Source organism: Primulina tabacum, chromosome 17 (genome assembly GCF_025594145.1).
Source record: "Primulina tabacum isolate GXHZ01 chromosome 17, ASM2559414v2, whole genome shotgun sequence".
Lineage (NCBI taxonomy): Eukaryota > Viridiplantae > Streptophyta > Magnoliopsida > Lamiales > Gesneriaceae > Primulina > Primulina tabacum.
In genome coordinates, this window is record NC_134566.1 from 23,532,842 (window position 1) to 23,555,976 (window position 23,135).

The 23,135-nt window shown below is 40.6% G+C and overlaps 1 protein-coding gene and 1 long non-coding RNA gene across 2 annotated transcripts; both read right to left on the minus strand.

Annotated features, from left to right (window-relative positions):
* Window positions 1–218: 218 nt before the first annotated feature.
* On the minus strand, window positions 219–1,520 carry LOC142530589 (uncharacterized). The gene is made up of 2 exons (XM_075636414.1): window positions 777–1,520; window positions 219–719 (listed from the first exon to the last, which is right to left on the minus strand). Exons 1-2 carry the CDS (start codon window positions 1,518–1,520, stop codon window positions 219–221), a joined length of 1,245 nt encoding a protein of 414 aa, XP_075492529.1.
* A 2,146-nt stretch (window positions 1,521–3,666) lies between these two features.
* Window positions 3,667–5,855, minus strand: LOC142531460 (uncharacterized). The gene is made up of 5 exons (XR_012816303.1): window positions 5,732–5,855; window positions 5,287–5,601; window positions 4,156–4,305; window positions 3,936–4,058; window positions 3,667–3,848 (listed from the first exon to the last, which is right to left on the minus strand). It is a non-coding gene; the product is annotated as an uncharacterized LOC142531460 (long non-coding RNA).
* Between the last annotated feature and the right edge of the window lie 17,280 nt (window positions 5,856–23,135).

Consider the following 23,135-nt stretch of genomic DNA (forward strand, 5'->3'; position numbering starts at 1 on the left):
GCTTTTATTTTTTCGGGGTTGACCTCGATTCCCCGATCAGTTACCAAGAAACCCAAAAACTTCCCACATCTCACCCCAAATACACATTTAACCGGGTTGAGCTTTATTCCATACTTTTTCAAAGTGATGAAGGTCTCGGTCAGATCATCAATAAAGCGGGAGACCTCCCGGGTCTTGATTAGAATGTCGTCCATGTACACCTCAATATTCCGACCTATCTACTTTTGGAAGACATGATTCATCAAGCGTTGGTATGTAGCCCCAGCATTCTTCAATCCGAAGGGCATAACAACGTAGCAGAAGGTGCCCCCAGAAGTGATAAAACTGGCTTTATCCTTGTCTTGAAGAGCCAAGGGGATTTGGTGGTACACCTGATAGGCATCCAGAAAGCTTAATAATTCGCATCCAGAGGTTGAATCCAACAGTTGATCAATCCGGGGGAGTGGATAACAATATTTGGGGCAGGCTTTATTCAGGTCCCTGAAATCGACACACATTCTCCACTTCCCGGTGGATTTTGGAACGAGGACCACATTTGAGAGCCAAGTAGGGAATTGGAGTTCTCTGATATGGCTAGCCCGCAACAGCTCTCCCACTTGCTCTTCGATGAATTTATCTTTTTCAGGGCCGAAGTGCCTCTTCTTCTGTTTCACAGGCCGGGATCCCGGGAGAATATTCAATTTGTGCTCGGCCACTTCTGGTGAGATCCCGACCAGTTCCTATTGAGACCAAGCGAAGACACCAATGTTAGCTTTTAAACAGTTTAGAAGATTTACCCGGGTGGACGTGTTGATGTCTCGGGCCACCCGGACGTGCTTTCCCGGCTCAATTTCCACCACTTCTTGCTCCTCATCCGCAACAAAATATACTACTCTTTCTCTGGTCACCTCCTCTTGATTCTCCTTCCCCTTCCCCTCCCTTCTCGCCTTCTTCTGGTCTACCCGGACGATCTCCCCATAACACTTTCGAGAAGAGGGTTGATCTCCCTTGACTTCCCCGACCCGTCCTCGTACTGGAAATTTAATTTTTTGGTGATAAGTGGAGGCCACAGCTCTCATCTCATTCATAGCTGGCCTCCCCAAGATGATGTTGTATGAGGACGAGGCGTCTACCACTGTAAAGACTGTCATCACAGTTTTCCTCAAGTCCCCGGTTCCCATGGTCAGTAGCAGGGTGATTTCCCCCTCAGGGTACACGGCATGTCCAGCAAAACCAAACAGGGCAGTCTCAAGCGCCTCTAATTGATATTCGTGCAAATCCATTTGGACCAGTGCCTCTTTAAAGATGACATTGACAGAGATGCCATTGTCAACAAATATTCTCAGGACGTCGTAATTAGCCACTCGGGCTTGGATAACAAGAGCATCATTGTGGGGTAGACTGACTCCCCTGAGGTCTTCTGGGCAAAAGCTTATAACTGGCTCATCTCTCCCCCTCCTATCAACTTCCAAGCACTCCCTCCTGCTTCTTGCTTTCCGAGCCCGGTTGGAATCGCCATCTGTTGACCCTCCCGAAATCATTTTTATTACTCCCCGGCTCGGGGAAGGGTCCTTCTTTTCAGCTTGTCTGCTTCTTTCTTCTCGGAAGCTCCCTTCTGCTCCCACTCGGGATATCTGTTGATTTACGAGGAGTGTCCTGTCCGGGAATTCGAGACAACCAGGGTGGCTGTCTAGACTTATCTCGGGGAGGATGAGAGGCTGGCCTGGGATGCTTGCTAGATTCCTTCCTTAAAGTTCGGCACTCATGGGTACTGTGAGAACATTCTTTACGAAGGGTGCAGAACCCTTTCTTTTCTGATCTTGGTGCCCTCGCCATTGGACTGGGAAGTGGGGCTATGTCTGAGTTGCATTCCTGGATTTCTCGATCCAGGGCAATCCTCAGAGGGACATGAGAGAAATGTCCCGCACCATTTTTCTTGTGAGCTCTCTCCTCGGGCTTCACAACCCAGTCTCCTATGGCTTTTCTTAAGGCCTCTCTTTTTTGATTCTGCGCTTCTTCCATATTGATGTATTTTTCCGCCCGGGATTGGAGATCTTCAAAGTTCTTGAGCAATTTTTTGGTCAGGGATCGAAAGAAATCCCCTTCCCACAGTCCTTGCATGAACGCGGTAGTTTTTGTCTCGGGTGCACAGGCTGGGACATCCAGGGCCACCTGATTGAATCTTTTGATATACGCCCTTAAGGTTTCATCTTGTCCCTGCTTCACCTCAAATAGGCTGAAAGCAGTCTTCTTGTATTTCTTACTACTACTGAATTGATGCAAGAATATTTTTTGAAAAACAATGAATGCTCTGTGGTGCTAGCCCTTCGAACCATCTTTGTGCAGAGTCAACCAGGATCGTTAAAAACACTTTACACTTGATCTGGTCCTCATAACAATGCAACATGGCCATATTTTCAAAGCGAGCAAGATGCTCCTCGAGGTCAGAACTCCCATCATAATCTTTGTTTTTGGTTGATTTGAAATGCCCATGGAGTGGCTCCCGGACAATGACATCAGAGAATGGGCATCCTTTGACAACCTGAGCACTGCTCTTAGAAACAACTTGCCCTTCCAACGCCTTCACCTTCTTCCTCAATTCCTCCAAGTCCTTTGCCACAGTGGGAGATTTAGAACTTGCACTTGACTCCCTCTCCTCTTCCCTTCTCTCTTCCTCATGCGGCTGCTCACGTTGCTGATCGGGATGACTGGAATGATGAGTAGTGGTCTTCTTTGCCATGGCTGTCTTAATGGCATCAGCGATAATCTTATTCAACTCCTCAGGTGTCAAATGGATGGTCGGCTGGGGACCATTGGGTGGCGGACCACCTACAGTAGAGAGACGCGTGTTGTTCTCTTCCTGGATCCGAGAAGTGTCTTGGTTTGCCCTCCTAGTAGGAGCCATATCAATGCCTTAGAACTCAAAATTTCCCACAGACGGTGCCAATGATGCAATCCGGGCGAAATGGACGAGTCGGGTCGGGTACTCTGCCGGATTTGCTATCAAGATGTTAAGGAAATATGAGTTGGATGTGTGAACTAAACTTCTTCCCTTCCTTAGCGATTTGAGAGATCTGCGAATAAGAAAGTAACCGCGTGAATGAGCGTCGGATGGATGTCCGGCGTAACCACTCCGATGCTTAAGTGAGTGAGGAACTCAAGCAAGAAAACCAATGTAGCCAAATGATGGCTGTGTGATTGGTGTGGAGAGTGAGAGTAAATGAACAATAAATGAGAGCATTCAATGTGTATATTAATATCTGAATCGAGAGTAAATGCAAGTAAAAAACCTGATATTTATAGTAGATGATGCAATGATGACCTCGTTCTTTGTGTTGAGCATTAATTGTAGTAGGGCGGCTGATTATACCCTATTGTTCTGACATGTCAAATCGCATATTAGTCACATCCAGCCCACCTGATTTTGTCAACCATTTATGTTACCGTCAGAGATAGGTCGGCTGTGCATACTCTGACAAGTCGGCGCAAATTAAATGCCTCACTCATATCGAGGTGGCCCGGGTAGAATGCTTCTCGGGAAATTATAAGATAGCCTGGGTATCCAATAGGCCGGGCAGGTGACTTTCCTGGTGTTCCACGGCCCGGTTCCATGGCCCTAGTCATCCCGGGAAGATCGACCCGAGAATACTCCATTCTCCTGACCCGGACACTACCCATGACCCGGGTCATCCAGGGGTATCATCAGCATAAATAATCAAGAAGGTGTTGCTAAAAATCAAATACATGTTAATTATCAACTTAAAAAACCAACCTCAGGAGGAACTTCCTCGACTTTTTCTGTATTATCAACTTCACAAAGGACTTCAAAGAGCACCCCTGCTGTCTGGTAAGCTTTTCCAAGTTAAGATCTGCCAAATCAAAAGGCAAATGAAACATCAGAGAGCCCGGGAATACGTAGATTTTCAAACATAACTCTCCACAGGAAAATGTTATACCTATCAGCTTGCCCCCCTTGTTAAGTGCGCTACAACATAGTGCTCATAGAATTGTTTGTAAAAGCTCTCAATTTCCCGAGCATCGGTCTTCTTGACCCAAGATGCAAGAGTTGATGCATTGTCCTGAATAGCATGAACAAGGAAATGCATGCATCGAAGTTGAGAACAATCAATCCATCAAAATGTAGTAGTAGTCCATTAGTGTCAAGTGTACTCTTACCCTTTCTAGCCTTTGATGGAGACTGGTTTTAAGTTGTCGCACACCACGTCCTGTGTGCCATCTCAAACACATAAAACGGAGTGTCAATGTCAGCAAGAGAAATGGAATCATTTCATTGGATTTGGAAACGATCGTCACTTGTTATTGTAACTGAAAAATGATCGTCACAAAAAAGAGAGTCCTTAGCTCAACATTCAATCACAAGAACTTGCAGTGTCAATAATCAGAGGAAACACTCAAATATAACAGCTTTGTAACAGAGTTGCACAGTTTGCAATTATCAAGAACAAATCATCTAGGCAGAAGTAACCACATCTCTAATTGCTTTTGGATGCCTTTCAGTAAAAGGACATGGAACTTAATGATGAAAGCTAAAAAAACCCAGTTCAGTTTAGTTCCGATTGTTGGACCTGATAATCATTTTCTAATGAATAGACAGGAAAATCATATTAACGATCCGCTACACTTGGAATTTGTGAAAACTAAATTCCACATATGTGTTGGCTGTTTGAAACTTTGAACTGATTTCAAAACCTATTCAAAACATTATCATGTCCAAGTGAGCTCAATCATATATCAACAAGCTAAAAACCAATGGCACGGTTTGTTCCCTAGAACTTACATCCTGATCTGAATTAAATCAAATGTGCACCAAATCAAAATGAGAAAAACAGATTTGGCATAAGTTTACTGATGCAAACACCATTATCTTTCAAGGAAGAAAGAGCGGTACGTAAATCTAGACCAATTGACCAACAAAAAAACTTCATAGAATGGCTGTTTCTATGTATGTTTTGCAGAGAACTAATATTAACAAGAATTTTTCTACAACCAAATATCACCAATCCTAGAGTTGCCTAAATTTTTCCATATTTAAAATTTACACTTGTTTCTTTTTGTTCTAGGCAATAATTGACAAAATACCAATCAACGGCCAGGTTTAGAGGGGAAAAAAAAAGGCATATTATTCCAAAATTCCACTAGATAGATCTATAACAAAACTACGCGAATTAGAACCTAAACATTTCAAGATACACGCCCACACACTTGCTTTTCGAAAATTCTGGGCCTCATGGGACGTTTAGATTCTGGAAAAAATGACTGCTTGTGATTTGAAGTATAACAAATGACTGAATATTGGGTCTTCACGTGATGGCTGCTTTTGTTCCTGATTTGAAGTTGGGTGAAATACCAGAAGAAATTGACCTTTTCTTCACTGTAAAATGGCTTAACCGTTCCTCATCTCATGCAATAAAAACAATAAAACGAACAAAATACAGAGACATACTATAGAAGTCAACTTGTAACAATCCTGTTTTCTTTCTGCGCGGCTGATCAAGCAATACGAAGGCTTAAGCATTAAAAACCCTTCTTCTTCTTTTTTCACCTTCGAGCAATTTCAGACAAACACACATTTAACAAAACTTAAGCAGTCCAAGAAAATACCTGCAAGAAATAGAGATTTTCTAAGCTATTTTACATCATTAAAAAAAAGTAAACTAAAACCAGAGTCGTATCATGAATAATTAGGTATTTTTTGGGAAACGGACTGAAAGAAATACTAGCAGATATTTACCTAGAGAGAGAGGTGACGCAGGCAAGGGTTAGGAGGAGGCGGCGAAGATGGCGGAAAGTCGAGGTGGCGAGGAGTACACGGGTTTTGGCTAAGAAGCGAGGGAAATAGGCGCATAAAATTTAAAATTTTGTATGCATTTTCTTGTAGCGTCGTTCAAAGCATACAACTACTAACGGCATGTTTCTAATATACATAGATAATGTCGTGAAGAAGTAATTTTCTTGTAATGTTGGCTAATAATAAATAAAATAAATTTTTTGTGAGAGAATCTCTCAAATCTATATATATGAGACGGATTGACTCATTTGACATTTTCAATTAAAAATAATAATTTTGATATAAAAAACAATAATTTTTCATGTTAAGTCGAATTTAAAATATTTCTTGTTAAATTGATCAATAAGAGAGTGTAACAACAATTTTTGTGTAATATACATTCTTGTTTCTTGCACAAGTAACTTACTAATGAACTCTGGCAAAAACTTGTGTGAGACGGTCTCACGAGTCGTATTTTGTGAGACGAATCTCTTATTTGGATCATCCATGAAAAATTATACTTTTTATGCTAAGAGTATTACTTTTTATTGTGAATATCGATAGGGCTGACCCGTCTTACAGATAAAAATTTGTGAGATCGTATTACAAGAGACCTACTGATCAATATTTTAACCCTATTAGGAGATGTTACAGGATCATAATAAAAAATTGTGTAACCTGAATGAAGAGTCACATCTTGTACGTTGTCAAAAATACAGACTCCAAGTTGTTAACCCGACTGCCCGTAAAAGTACTACATTTCATAAATTATAATTATTATTAGTCTAAAGAGTGAATTTTTTATTTTTTATTATTTTGGTCTAATTGTTAATATAACATTATAATTTTCGATGTCATGTCATTATTTTTTGGTACCACGTCAATATTTTTGATGTCACATTATTTTTTAAAACTAAACTTTAAATATTAATGAACGAAAACCCAAATGTGACAAACAACGTGGAAAAAAAAGCGATACATTTTCACTTATATAAAGAATTAGGTGTTATTATATATGAGGTATTATTATATATGATGGGTGGATACTGGGGTCTAAACGAATCAAGTTGGTTCCCGAGATTTTCGAACCAACTCGAAAAATATTTGATTCGTATTCGAATTTATCGAATTCGCGGCGAACTCGAACATGTTCGAAATTTTTCGAGCCGAACTTGAGCTCAAATTATTTTGTTATATAATTCGCGAGCCGCTCGCAAGTCTTAATATTTTATTAATATATTATAATTATATATTAAATAAATAAATTTTTAGCTTTTCAAATATTTATTTTCGAGCAATAGTTCGAATAGTTCACGGATATGTTCGAATCTTTCGAGCCGAAGTCGAACTTGAGCTTTAATTTGAACCGAATTCAAGCCAAAAACTTTAGAATTTTCGAACTTGAGCTCGAATAGAACTATTCGAACAAAATTCAACCCTCTAAAATTTCGTGATATTCTGATCGATTCGATAAGTTGACATTCATAGGTGGACACGTGTTCAAAAGGATGCCCAACAGTACATATGAGAGATTATTAGGCTTTCGTAGGGTTAAAAAAAAGTTTATGCATTTTACATTCTATCCTTGTGTTATGATAAGTAGGGACTGTATCCACTAGAGACGAGATATATATAGCAAAAATGAGTGGTGGTTGACTCTAAAAAAAACACACAACTTTGATTTTCATTCTCTTAACCTGGTTTTCCAATTTCTTGGCAGCGGACGACTATAGAAAGTATTCGAAAACAGTCAAAAGGCAAGCCGAACCAACCACAGCACAAGTTGTTCTTATTCGATCGGTATTTAAGAATTGCAGCTTGAAGAACCAAAACAAGAAAAGAAAACTTACAACAAATTAATTTTATCATTCATCCCCCAAATCAACAAGAATTAACCAATATTAATCCTCGGTGACAAACAAACCCACAAAGATATTTAAGTCTCTTCGATATTTAAGTCAATACTGGGACAAAATTTAAATGAGGGATTATAGTAGTGCTAATGATAGCAAGTAGTGAATATATAAATACATAAGAGATGCATTATATTTATAGAGTTGAGAATAAGGCAAAAACTCGTGTGAAACGATCTCACGGTCGTATTTTGTGAGACAAATCTCTTATTTGGGTCATCCATGAAAAAATATTATTTTTTATGCTAAGAGTATTACTTTTTATTGTGAATATCGGTAGATTGACCCGTCTCACAGATAAAGATTTGTGAGACCGTCTCACAAGAAACCTACTCTGAGAATAATTAGATACTAGTATGAAAATAACTCTAATAAGATAAGTTCTTAAATATGAGATTCACAACAAGATTTGTACTAATCTGATCTTATAATTATGAATTTTAAGTGTATCCCAATATCTTAGGAATTTATCTTCATCGTAATAGATTTGTTCAAGTGTTTTACCTCAGTGGGACTTCATATATTTTTACCATTATATATTAGTTTGGGCTCGGCTTACACCACCGAGAGCTCGGCTAGTCGGTCCTTCACATCTTGGAAGACTCCTCCCAAGCTGAGATAAGCTTGGATTCAGCTTATGGTTTTGAAAATGGCCTCATGTCTTGAACAATTTAGGTCTGATATGGGTTGAGTCGACTACACGAAATATCAGTAGTACCTCTCTCCTTTTGGTATAAATGAAATATAAATTTTAGACCAAGTATTTGTATCACGATGCTAATTCCAGATTTGTGTTTCTTCTAAAATTCATGTTAGATCTGAACCATAAGAATGGACGCTCAAAAATTTGATCCGCGTGGTTCTCTTTTCCAATGTTGATTAGAACACGAACGATTGAGATCTCGTGATCACTTTTTACCTGTCTCGAATCCCTCCCAAATCTGGGCCGTCGTATCGATTTTGATTGTGGGTCTGCTCATATGAACTCCTCTATAGATATGTGATAACTTCCTTTAATTTTCATTATTCTCTCTTCTGTACCATTACTTTGCCGAACTTTTTAGCCAATCCCGATATCAATTTTGCTCGGTTATTTCCCTTTGTTTTATTCGTCTTCATAGTAAGTTTTAATTTTATTATCTAAAATGTCTAGCAAAAGCCCGAGGGTAGTTAGTGAGATAGTTGAGGGTATAGATGCACCTTCCCCTTCCGAGTACTCCTCGAAAACGAAGCTGCTCTGAGCTAGATACACCTCAAACTAGGAGGCTCAAGAAGATTAAGGTTCATGAAGATCGGATGAGGGTAGCCGAGCTTCCTTGGTAGCTAGGAGGGATGTGAGCCATACTTAGATCCTGAGGGGATGTAATTACTGAAAGGTCGGGCATGCCTGTTGGTTCTACTTACACATGCCCGACACAGACAATAGTTCACGTAACCCCACAAGGGTTTTTACACATTTTATACCGACCAGAGACCAGATATACATAGGCCTTAGGCTTCCTGTGCCCCTGACTCATCAAAAAAAAAATTTTAAGCATTATTGTGTCGATCTGAGCCAGTTGGCTCGGAACTCCTATTTCACCATTCAATCTTTAGGAGCCTTCTTTATGTCTTAGAATTCCAAATAGTGTAAATCTTTTACTTAAGTTTGTAAGCATTAAGAAAGTGGCCTCGGATTGGTTTTCCACAGATGCCCGAGCTAAATACCAATTTTCGGCCTAGTGTAAGGATCAGGATCAAGTCCCTCCCATCCCTTGGTTTATGATATACAAAAAAAAAAAAAAAACCAAATTTTGGAAGGGAACCCATTTCAAACAAAGTGTGACCGAACATATTTTTATTTGTTCGATCTCCTGAGCCCTTAGTTTGTAAGATGGACTGGCCGAGGAGGTCACCGTTTGGCCATCTTCTACTCTCAAACTCATTCCCCACCCTTCACAATTTTTTTTCCACCATGTCGGCTCGATGTTTCTGAGCTATGAGCTTCATGATGGATGATGTCTTGTGCTATAAGAAAATTATAGTTATATTATTAATAATATATATACATATAATAGAAGGATCTACGGAACAAGTCCAATTAAATTTGAGACCTGTCCTAGCCCCACTTATTCGGGTCTAACCAGTCTTCAATGAGGTGGGTTTAATACGAGATCTGGTTTGAGCAGCCCATTGTTATATCTAATCAAGATTGTTGATTAAATTTTGAATAAATATAAAATTTATTACGTTTAATTTCATTAAACCCATATTAATAAACTTTAGTTCCAAACACCACCCCTATATATATATCTGTTGAAACACTTCATGTTCGCAATCTTAATTTGGATGTTAATAAAACTTGTTATTTTGTTTATAATGAATTTGCCTAAGTGCGCAGAAACTGAAACTGATCAAGATTTGAACTGATCAGTTATCGAGCCAAAACTGAAGCTATCGAGACACAAACTGAAAGCGCCAACTGATTGCTCAAACTGAACTAGTTCAACTGATATATCAAAAGACCATTTCAACTATTGTCCAGCTGATAGGCAGTTCAGCAGAAGACATTCAGAAGACCGGCCAGCTGATGAAGAGCTCAAATGATGAAGAGCCCAGCTGACCAATTCAACTGAAGCAGTGAAATAAGTTCAGCTGACGAGCCAACTGATTTCACCGAACCAGTTCAAGATCAGTTCAACGGACCAGTTCAGAACATGAGTTTGGAATCAATCAGCTTGCAGAACACGTCAAACTTATTCAATGAAATCCAGCTATGCGCACTGAGGAAAAGCTTGTGTCCAGTCAAAAGACAATAATAGACGTTGCAGCAGTGCTTAAAGCTAAAACGTTCTAGAATGGCTGTCGGAAAGTACACACATTTCGAGGAACGAATTCAAACTGCAACAGACATATTTTATGAGTCATGATGTACGGTCACGAAGCCTCTATAGATATAAGATCAAGACCATCAACAAATAAGTGTGCGTAAATTATAAAAAAAAATAATAGGGCATGCTAACTGCTTAGTCTAGAAGCAAAATTATTAATGTGTGAGAACACTTTCATGTTGCATTCATAGATCAATTCTCACACATGCACACACACAATCACTCACATATACAGAAAATTGAGTGTATTGAATAGTTGAGTGAGTCTTGCACAAAGACGTTAAACTTGTGTATGTAGTCTTTTGCACATAGACAATAAACAAGTGTTGGCTGGAAGGTGCTGCCTTCAGTCTAGGCTAGAAGTTCAGTTAGGCAGTAGTGTAAGTCCTCGGCTGAGTGGATTTGTACAAGGCATTGTATAAATCAAAGTCTTCCAGTTGAACCTACCCGAGGTGGTAAAAGGGGTGACGTAGGAGCAGTTGAAGTCTCCGAACATCCATAAAAATATCTTGTGTACTTAACTGTTTAACTATTGTTTTCAAACTGATTTGATTAGTTCGAGCTGTTATCACTTCAGTTCTCACCATAACTGAATTGATATATGCAAGAACTGATCCCCCTTATATCAATTAATAAGTTTACAAAAGTTAAAAGTTTTAAACTGATTAGCTTTCTTAACGAAAGATTATTTCGAGTATTTTTCGCTTATTTTATAACCAAACTCGATTTAATTCACCGGTGTTTACATTCCTAAAACATGAGCTATTGCAGCTCATTGAGAATATTGTGTTTGAAGCACCCTCGCAGGTGCTCGAACCGATCCATCAATATCGTAAGCGAAATGTAGAAATAACAGAATATTTGAAGCAAGCTCGTAAAAGTAAAGTTGTACAATATGTGTTTCGTATATGCAAAACAAAACCAAACCGAGGCCTGTAGCAAATACAGTGTCCTTAAAACAAATTTTTCCCCTACGATATGTGCTCCGAGGATCAACTTAGACGTCTGTTTTCCAGGATACAACGGACAACCTGCAGTAACCTAGCACGAGGCACTACTACAAAGAAATGAAAAAATACCTGAACACTATCACGAGGCAGAACTGAGCAGCAAAAGCCGAAACGAAGAAGTGTGTATAAAGAACGAAAATATAGGATAGTGTGTTGTGTATTCTTGAAGGACTTGATGATATCTCTATATATAGAACTTTTATTTAGAGCCCAAAATCAGTACATGTAAAACACATGCATTTATTTAATTGTTAAATTATTTATTTAAGTGTAAAATGATTTTAGATATGCATGAATTAATTAAATGTATTATTTTAAATTATTTATGTTTATGTGATGCACGTTAAAATGTTCTCTCGAGTTTCATGTTTCAGGCGATTATTCGATGCGGGATCGAGGAAGAGAGACCGACGACGATTTTTGATGATTTTAAAATGTGGTATTTTATTTTAAGTTAGGATTGGAGCATTTTAAATGATTTATTTAGTTCTTAGTATTTTTGGAGCCTAATTTAATTATTGGGTGATTTTAGGATTTTAAAATTTTAAGTATTTGTCACTTGTGCATTTTATTTTAAATTAGGGGATTTTATTTAAAGTTAGAAGGGTTTAGTATTTTAATTAGTTTTTAATTATTAATTAAGCAATTTTCCTCCTAATTAATTAAAACTCACGCACACATTTCTGCACACACACACACTCACATTTACACACACACATTTCATCACTTCCTCATTTCTTCTTTTTTTTTTCAAGAAGAACCTAGGGTTCTAAGTGTAGCAGCAGCCGCCCCCTTCCTCTGCATTTTTCCAGCAATCCATCGTCCATTTTTCGTAAAAAAAATCGTGCCACGTTTGTCCCGCATCAACCCTCGCACCTTTCCCGCTTCAGTATCGTCGTTTTTGAATTTTTAAAGATCAAATGCATGTGTAATCTTTTGTCTTTGCATATATCTCGTTATATTATGTGTTCTGATGTTTATTATGTGTAAAAATCCATGTATGTTGTGAAAAGTTTGAGCAAAAATGATTGAAATGATTTTTTATCTAAATTTTTAGATCTGAAAACGTGAATGTTGTCATTTCGATTTCTGTGAAAAATCGGTTGATTTTTTGGAAAAGTTTTCAACATATAAAACATAGTACTTTTCGATAATTTCGATTTGACAGTAAATTCGAAATTTTTGGATAAGGAATGAGTGAGTTATGATCATTTTTCTGGGACTGCTCAAACTATGATTTTATGAAAAATGTGTTTTTGACGTGTTCGTGAAGTTTATTGTTGCAGGCTTCGTTGGGGACCGTTGGATGATCGGTGCTGCGTTTAGGTATATTAAGTATGATGTGGGTTCGAGTTTTGGTGCTTTGTTTCGTGTCGATAGGCACTTGGTTGCATTAAAAGTCGTAGGAAAAGCTTTGGTGTCAAAATGTCATATTCATGAGTTGTGTTGGATTTCATGTCGTGTTTCGTTGTTTCGGGGCGTTTGTGTGAGTTGAATAATTGTCATAGTGTCCTAGGATGAGTCTTGAAGTGTTGGTTCGAGTCCATTGGGTGTGGCATAGTGTTTGCATCAAATTTTATTCTTTGGGGTCGAGTTTGCGCAGAGTTAGCGCCGCAGCGCTCACCAGGGAGCACCGCAGTGCCCGATATGCGCAAGTCTAGCGCCGACGCCGTAGCTCTAGGCCTGCGGCCTGGCTCGCGCTCGAGCCTAGCGCCCAGTGCCGTAGCGCAGCGCTGTCCAGCGCCTAGGCAAAGGCAGCACCTTATAGCCAACACTTGTTTAATGTCTGTGTGTCAAAGACTACATACACAAGGTTAACGTCTTTGTGCAAGACTGTATTTTGGGTGGTGGTGCGTGCGTGTGTGAGAACTGATCTCTGAGAATAATACGAAAGTGTTCTCACACACTGAGGGAAATAAGCTTCTAAACTAAGCTGATATAACTTTGGAGTGTTCCCTTAACTGGGCGGTTGCTTCTTTGTAAGCTGATACGCGATATGCGTGCCCTCTCTGTATTTTATCTTTTCACTCGTCAAGTCTCATCGTCGTCTTTACTGAGCTTCGACTTCTATTTATAGGAGTTTGGCTGGACGTACAGTGAGACTCAGTGAATGAATCCGTTGCAGTTTTAATTTGTTCCCCCAAATAGATATCTGGAACATTTGGCTTTAAGCGCTGCTTCAACGTCTCTTATTGTACCTTGATCGTACAATAGCTTTTGTACCTTTGTGCACAGCTAGATTAAGCTTGTCGTATCTGTAAACTGGTTCGCTCATAACTGATGTTCTGAACTGGCCAGTTGAACTGGTCTTGAATTGGTGATGTGAAATCAGTTGACTCGTCAGCTGAACTGATTTCACCGATTCAGTTGAATTGATCAGTTGGGCTCTTCATCAGTTGAACATTTCATCAGCTGGTCGGGCCTCTGAAGGTCTTTTGCTGAACCACCTATCAACTGGATAATCAGTTGAACTGCTCTTGATACTTCAGTTGTTCTGGTTCAGTTCGATCAATTAGTTGGCACTTTCAGTTTGCGTCTCGATGGCTTCAGTTTAAGCTTGGTAACTGATCAGTTCGATGCCTGGTCAGTTTCAGTTTCTGCGCACTTAGGTAAACTCATTAGAAATAAATAAACAAGTTTTGTTAACATCAAAATAAAGATTATGAACATGAAATGTTCCAACATTTATGTATGAGTCACTTGCTTTGAAACACGTCTCTACGCAAAATGATGAAGTTTATGCATGTTCAAGTATGTATGATGCAAGCATGTTTACGAAAAATTTTATGATGACGACACATCTACGTTTATGTTATTACGTTTAAGTTTATGCATGTACGTTCTACTTTAAAGATGCATGTGGTTTTATTACGTATTACTTGTTATCTCGAGTTTATACATGTTGAATCTTTAAACTCACTAGACTTGATCGATGCAGGTGAGGATGAGTATGAGGAGACGAGAGGTGGAGACCAATGAGCCGGCTTGGACTGAGCAGAAGGCAAAACCCGAGGACCGCCCATGTTTTAAGAATTTATGCATGTTGATTCAAATACTCTGATTTTCACGAGATTGCTTTACGTTGTTTAAACCAGTTCTTTTTGCAAACTATTTTTGTAATCGGTTTTATTTCAAATATTTTAGACGAATAGTTTATTTTAACGCAATTTGAATTATTACTATTTATTTAAGAAAATTTTTATTTTTCTGAAAATTTTAAAATAGTTTAAAAGTATGGTACGTGACAGTTGGTATCAGAGCAGTGTTCTTATAAAGGGTTATGCCTACTACCAGTTGCGAGAAGCTTAATGTTTTAAATTCTTTTATGTACTAAGCATCAAATCATGATTTCAGTATGTACATGTTTAAGTTCAATTTACGTGCATATTAAGATATTAATATTATGTTCATGTATATTGGGTTTACGTGTTGGGTATATATTGGAACAGTATGCCTCCCAGACATATGATTTTACGTGGAGCAGGCGATGAGGATAGAGAGCCTCAGGATGGGGAGAGGGCCACTCCTCCTCGTCCACCCCCAGATATGCAGGCTCAGATGCTTGCATAAATGAATAAGTTCTTCGCAGAGTTTGCGGGGAACCAGGCTGCAATAGACACAGGGGCGAGGCCCAGACTAGAGGCAGTCTACGAGAGGTTTAGGAGGATGGATCCAAAGGAGTTCTCGGGGACTACTGAGCTGATGATAGCTGAAGGATGGATTAAGTCCATCGAGGTAATTTTTGCATTCGTGGAACAACATGATGCAGACCGGGTTAGGTGTGCAACATTCCTTCTGACAGGAGATGCCAGATTGTGGTGGGAGAGCGCATCTATGTCATTGAACCTGCAAAAACTGACTTGGGATGGCTTTAAGGAGGTTTTCTACTCCAAGTACTTCATTGAGGAAGTACGATCTAGACTGACCCGGGAGTTTATGACGCTGCGACAGGGAGACAGTAGCGTTGCATATTTTGTCAGGAAGTTTGAGAGGGGGTGTCACTTTGTGCCCCTAATTGCAAATGATGCCCGAGAGAAGCTGAGGCATTTTGTGGATGGTTTACGACCAATCTTGCGTCGTGATGTGAGAGTTGCTGGTCCGACCACTATGCCGTTGCCATGTCTAGAGCCTTGGCGGCAGAGCAGGACCAGAGGGACAAAGAGTTTGATAGACATGGCAAGACGCCCTACCAGGCACCTCAGCAGCAGCATCAATAGCGACCCCAGTTTAAGAGGCCTTTCCAGGGACAGCAGGGAAAGAGGCCATTTCAGGAACCGCTGAAAGGCAAGGGTCCTATCCCCCAGCAGAAGGCTCCTCAGAGGTCGGGAGAGCACCTGGTGTGCCCGAAGTGCAACCGCCAGCATTTGGGACAGTGTTTATAGGGATCAGACAAATGTTTCAAATGAGGAGCCAGCGATCATGTGCTGAAGGACTGCCCACAGTGGAGGCGGCCGACTCAGGGGAGAGTGTTCACCATGGAGGCAGAGGAGGCGAACCCAGACACGGCCCTGTTGACCGGTAACTTATTTAATTCAGCACCGCATTATCTTTGTTATGCATGTTTCAAATTTTTATTTAGGATTATTAGTGTGCTAGATAGTATTTTGGTGACTTGGGTAGAGATTTTCTACCGTGCATGAGGTTAAGATAGAATTTTGGGATATGAGTTTTGTGTTTTGTGCTAACGTCTCTCAGGAAATATTTTCATTAAGAGAGTCGCCACGAAGGCCTTGATAGATTCCAGGGCCACTCACTCTTTTATTTCGGAGACATTCGCTAATCATCTGGACGTCAAGTTTATTGGACTCGACGTGAGCTATTTAGTGACAGTCCCATCAGGGGAAGAGCTATCAACTACTAGCGTGGTCAGAGACATCGATCTTGAACTGCAGGACCACCTAGTGTATGCCGATCTGATTGTGTTGCCGATGCCAGAATTTGATATCATCTTGGGAATGGACTGGCTGACGAAGAACATAGTTCTTATTGACTTTCAGAAAAGGTCAGTGTTGGTAAGACCGTTGGGCATGAAGCAGTTTCTCTTTGAGCCAGATAGATGGAGGAGTTTCCCTCGCATGATCTCCTGCATGCAGGCACGGAGACTTATTCATAAGGGTTGTCAGGATTTCTTGGCTAGTATTGTTTCTGTGCCTGACGCACCCACTCCGTCGATATTTGATGTACCGATTGTCAGAGATTTTCCCGACGTCTTCCAAGACGACGTCGTAGGCATTCCACCTGAGAGAGAGGTGGAGTTCGCCATTAATCTTATGCCAGGTACCGTGTCAATCTCTAAGGCACCATACCGATTAGCTATAGCTGAGATATTAGAACTCAAACAACAGGTTCAAGAATTTCTTGACAAGGAATTTATCCGCCCTAGTTTCTCACTATAGGGCGCACCAGTGCTCATTGTAAAGAAGAAAAATCAGAGCATGATGCTGTGTATCAATGACCTAGAACTGAACAAGGTAACGATCAAGAATACATGCCCACTTCCAAGGATCGAGGAATTGTTTGACCATTTGCAGGGAGCTATAGTGTTCTCTAAGATAGATCTATGATCCGGGTATCATCAACTGAAGGTAAAAGATGCAGATGTTTATAAGACAACCTTCAGAACCAGATATGGGCATTACGAGTTCTTAGTGATGCCGTTTGGACTGACGAATGCTCTAGCAATTTTCATGGACCTCATGAATCGAGTATTTCAGCTTTACCTAGATCAGTTCGTCATAGTGTTCATTGACGACATTCTTATCTACTCGAAAAGCCATGAGGAGCACAGTCAGCATTTGGGTACAGTTTTGCAAGTCTTGCAGAGTCGCAAGTTGTTTGCAAAATTGAGTAAGTGTGAATTCTAGTTGGGTAAAGTAGCGTTTTTGGGTCATATAATTTTTAGCAGTGACATTGAGGTGGATCCAGCTAAGGTAGAAGCAATTAAGGAATGGATTGAGCCAAAGAATGCTTTAGAAATCTGCAGTTTCCTAGGCTTAGCAGGCTACTACAGGAAATTCATTCAGGGATTTTCTTCGATTGAAGTGTCACTCACTTCATTGACTAAGAAGAATGCTAAATTCATATAGAGCGGAGAATGTCAGAAGAGCTTCGATACTTTGAAGCAAGCTCTTATTTCAGCGTCAGTGTTAGCAATGCCAGCAGGGCAAGGCAATTTTGTGCTTTACACCGATGCTTCTATGCTCGGGTTAGGCACAGAATTGATGCATCATGGTCAGGTTATAGCATATGGCTCCAGACAGTTGAAAGTGCATGAGAAGAATTATCCGACTCATGATCTTGAGCTAGCTGCCATTGTCTTTGTGTTGAAGATATGAAGACATTATTTGTACGGCGAGAAATGCAAGATATTTACTGATCACAAGAGTCACAAGTATTTCTTCATGCAGAAAGAGCTGAATATGAGACAAAGACGGTGGATGGAGTTAGTGAAAGACTACGATTGTGAAATTAGGTACCATCCGGGGAAAGATAATGTTGTCGCAGATTCCTTGTGCAGGAAAGTTGCAGTCGTAGCACAGCTGTCAGCACAGAGATCTCTTCAGTCAGAGATTTAGAGGTTTGATTTAGAGGTGCATCTTAAGGGCAGAGTTCCTAAGCTGTCTAATCTGACAATCAAGTCATCATTACTAGATCGAATTTGTAGAGGTCAGCTTCAGATGAGCAGTTACAGAAATGGAGACTGAAGGATGAAGCTAAGGGCAGTGTACCCTACATAGTGTCTGATGATATTGTGAGATACAGAGGGAGGATGTGAGTGCCTAGTGTTGATTCGATCAGGGAGGATATTCTGACAGAGGCACACGCATCTCTGCATTCCATCCATCCAGGAGGTACCAAGATGTACAAGGATTTGCAGATCCTGTATTGGTGGCCAGGTATGAAGCGAGACATCCGTCGATTTGTGTCTAAATGCCTCACTTATCAGCAAGTGAAACCAGAGCATCAGAGGGCAGCGGGAATGCTTAAGCCGCTACCTATCCCCGAGTGGAAATGGGAGAACATCACCATGGATTTCTTTGTTGGCTTGCCAAGGTCAGTCAGAGGATCCAATGCCATTTGGGTTATAGTGGACCGACTTACTAAGTCAGCGCATTTCTTACCGGTGAAGACGACTTTCTCCATGACTCAGTATGCAGAGCTCTACATCAGGGAGATAGTTTGGTTGCACGGGATCCAAGTTTCTATTGTGTTCGAAAGGGACTCGAGGTTCACATCGTCCTTTTGGAAGAGTTTACATGCATCCATGGAGACGAAGTTGCTGTTCTGTACTGCATTTCACCCTCAGATAGATGGCCAGTCTGAGCGAGTGATTCATATTTTGAAAGATTTGTTGCGAGCTTGTGTGATCGATTTCCATGGGAATTGAAAATCAATGCTACCTCTAGTGGAGTTTACCTAAAACAACAGTTTTCAATCATCTATATGTATGGCTCCCTACGAGGCACTGTATGGGAGGAAGTGCAGATCGCCGATTCACTGGGATGAAGTCGGTGAGAGATCAGAACTTGGTCCAGATATTGTTCAGCAGACTGCCGATGTAGTGGTCAAGATCCGAGACAGGACGAAGACCGCACATAGTCGTCAAAAGAGTTATGCTGACAAGAGGAGAAGGGATCTTGAGTTTGTCGTAGGTGATCACATTTTCATAAAGATAGCACCTATGAAGGGTGTTATTAGGTTTGGGAAGAGAGGCAAGCTTAGTCCGAGGTTTATTGGACTGTTCGAGATTCTTGACTGAGTTGGGACACTAGCTTATCGTGTAGCCCTACCGCCGAATCTAGCCGGTGTACACAATGTGTTCAACGTCTCGATGCTGAGGAAGTACCTAGCGAATCCTTCGCATGTCTTGAGCTTTGAGCCATTGCAGTTGGCTCCAGATCTATCGTATGAGGAAACACCTGTCCAAATCCTAGATAGACAAGAGCGAAAACTTTGGAACAAAGTAACTAAATTGGTCAAAGTCCGGTGACTGAATCAATCAGTGGAGGATGTCACTTGGGAGGCCGAGGCAGATATGAGTAATCGTTACCCAGAGCTGTTTGGTAAGACTTAATTTCGAGGATGAAATTTATTTAAGTGGAGGAGAAATTGTAGAGCCCAAAATGCAGCCGCCCCCTTCCTCTGTATTTTTCCAGCAATCCATCGTCCATTTTTCTTCAAGAAAATTGTGTCACGTTCGTCCCGGATCAACCCTCGCACCTTGTCCGCTACGGTATCATCGTTTCAGAATTTTTAAAGATCAAAGACATGTGTAATCTTTTGTTTCTACATCGATCTTGTTATATTATGTGTTGTGATGTTTATTATGTGTAAAAATCCATGTATGTTGTGAAAAGTTTGAGCAAAAACATCTGAAATGATTTTTGGATCAAAGTTTTTAGATCTGAAAACGTGTCTGCTGTCATTTCGATTTCTGTGAAAAATTGGTTGATTTTATGGAAATATTTTCAACATACAAAACGTGGTACTTTTTGATACCTTAGATTTGACAGTAAATTCGCAATTTTTGGATAAGGAACGAGTGAGTTATGATCGTTTTTGTGGGACTGCTCAAACTGCGATTTTATGAAAAATGCGTTTTTGATGTGTTCGTGAAGTTTATTGTTGCAGGCTTCGTTGGGGACCGTTGGATGATTGGTGCTACATTTAGGTATATTAAGTATGATGTGGGTTCGAGTTTTGGTGCTTTGTTTCGTGTCGATAGGCACTTGGTTGCATTAGAAGTCGTAGGAAAAGCTTTGGTGTCAAAATGTCGTATTCATGAGTTGTGTTGCATTGCATGTCGTGTTTCGTTGTTTCGGGGTGTTTGTGTGAGTTGAATCATTATCATAGTGTCCTAGGATGAGTCTTGAAGTGTTGGTTCGAGTCCATTGGGTGTGGCATAGTGTTTGCATCAAATTTTGTTCTTTGGGGTCGAGTTTGCGCAGAGTTAGCACCGCAGCGCTCACCATGGAGCGCCACAGCGCCCGTTCTATGCAAGTCTAGCGCCGCGGCGCTGCCCTTGTGGCATCGCAGCGCTAGGCCTACGGCCTGGCTGGTGACGCGGCGCTCGAGCCTAGCGCCTAGGCGCTAGGCAGTGCCGCAGCGCAGCGCTTGTCTATGACTTTTAAATCACTATTTTAGGCCCATGTATTTTATGTTTTGAGAAATGTTCACACATCATTTTAGTATTTGTTTCGGGGGTTGATGTCATGGTTTAGTATGATGATTAAACGAGGTCAACTCCCGATTGATTTAGAACGTCATAAGTAAAGTGTCATTTCAGGTGGCGAGCATGACTATTACGTTTAAGTATGAAAATTTTGTGCATGACAAATTGTGTTAGTAATGTGGAGCAGTGGCCCCAAGCAAGACCCCAATCAATCCCTTAACGCCATGTAAGTATGTTCGACGTGCAAAGGAAAATGTTTTATTTTTGAGATATATTAAATGTCTTGTTACCAATTGAACTGGTTTAGTAGTCAGTGAACGTGCCGAGGAACTCTCGACCCCGGTAAAGCATGACTAGGTTTAGATCAGGATTAGAAAGCGGTAAAGCATGACCAGGGACCAATCTACCAGGTAAAGCATGACTGGGGATCTCATGTATGTGGTAGTGGATTTTCTCTGCCAGTCCAGTACTGTGGTTTAGTCTGATCAGGCACATTTATGTATGTGTCACTTGCTTTGAAACATATCTCTACGCAAAATGATGAAGTTTATGCATGTTCAAGTATGTATGATGCAAGCATGTTTACGAAAAGTTTTATGATGACGACACATCTACGTTTATGTTATTACGTTGAAGTTTATGTATGTACGTTCTACTTTAAAGATGCATGTGGTTTTATTACGTATTACTTGTTATCTCGAGTTTATACATGTTAAGTCTTTAAACTCACCAGACTTGATCGATGCAGGTGAGGACAAGTATGAGGAGACGAGAGGTGGGGACCAATGAGCAGGCTTGGACTGAGCAGGAGGCTAAACCCGAGGACCGTCCATGTTTTAAGAATTTATGCATGTTGATTCAAATACTCTGATTTTCATGAGATTGTTTTACGTTGTTTAAACCAGTTATTTTTGCAAACTATTTTTGTAATCGGTTTTATTTCAAATATTTTAGACGAATAGTTTATTTTAACACAATTTGAATGATTACTATTTCTTTAAGAAAATTTTTATTTTTCCGCAAATTTTAAAATAGTTTAAAAGTACGGTACGTGACAGTTGGCATCAGAGCGGTGTTCTTGTAAAGGGTTATGCCTACTGTCAGTTGCGAGAAGCTCACGGAGTCACACAAGGTACGGAACCTTGGGCCGAGGATCATGTTCTGGGACTTCGGAATGGTCGAGGTGTGGTGTTCCGAGCCAGGGTGTAGTGCCCTGGGCTTATTATATAACCAAGGTACGGAGCTTTGGGCCGGGGATCATGTCCCGGGACTTGGTAGTGGTCGAGGTGTGGTGCCACAAGCCAGGGTGTAGTGCCCTGGGCTTATTAGATAACCAAGGTACGGAGCCTTGTGCCGGGGATCATGTCCCGAAACTTGGAAATGGTCGAGGTGTGGTGCCCCGAGCCAGGGTATAGTGCCCTGGGCTTATTTATTTAACCGGGGCTTTGTTCCTCCCGGGTCTAGATAATTCAAATTTATACACTTTTCTAAGAAGAACAGAACTTTTATTATATCTTCAAACAAATCATTGCATCTATCAAGCATAATACTTCTTTAAATGAAATAAATTCCAAGGTCTTTTGAGGGAGCGTCCTTGGGCATCTTCTAAATAATAAGCTCCCGAGCTAACCTTCCGGGTTATTTTAAAAGGTCATTCCCAACGAGCTGCCAACTTTCCCACATCTCCAGCTGGGTTAACTTTTTTCATGATGAAATCTCCTACTTGGAAATCTCGGATTCGGACTCTCTTGTTATATGATTTCATAACCCAGCCTCGGTAAGCTTCCATTCGATTTAGAGCCTGCTCTCTCTTCTCTTCTACCAAACCCAATTCCATTGCTCGGCTTTGATCATTATCACCCGGGTAAGATTCTACCCAGGCAGAAGTTTTTCCTATTTCCACTGGAAGAACTGCTTGAGAACCATACAACAGATTAAAAGGAGTCTCTTGAGTAGGTGCCCGGGGAGTAGTTCTATATGCCCAGAGAACACTAGGCAATTCCTCCACCCAGTCTTTTCCCTTACCCTGTAGCTTTGTTTTTAATGCTTGCACAATAATCATGTTCACTACTTCTGTTTGACCATTGGCCTGAGGATAAGCAACAGAGGTGAATGACTGGGTGATTTTCATTTCCTGGCACCAAGTTATAATCTCCTTACTTTGAAACTGTCTCCCATTTTCTGAGATTAGTCTCCTAGGAACTCCAAATCGGCACACAATATTCTTCCATAGAAACATCAAAACTTCCTGCTCAGTAATCTTGGCTAAAGGCTCGGCTTCTACCCATTTAGAAAAATAATCCACCGCCACCAAAAGAAACTTCTTTTGAGCCCGGGCAATCGGAAAGGGGTCCACAATGTCCGTACCCCACTGATCAAAGGGGCAAGAGCCCCAGATAGGCT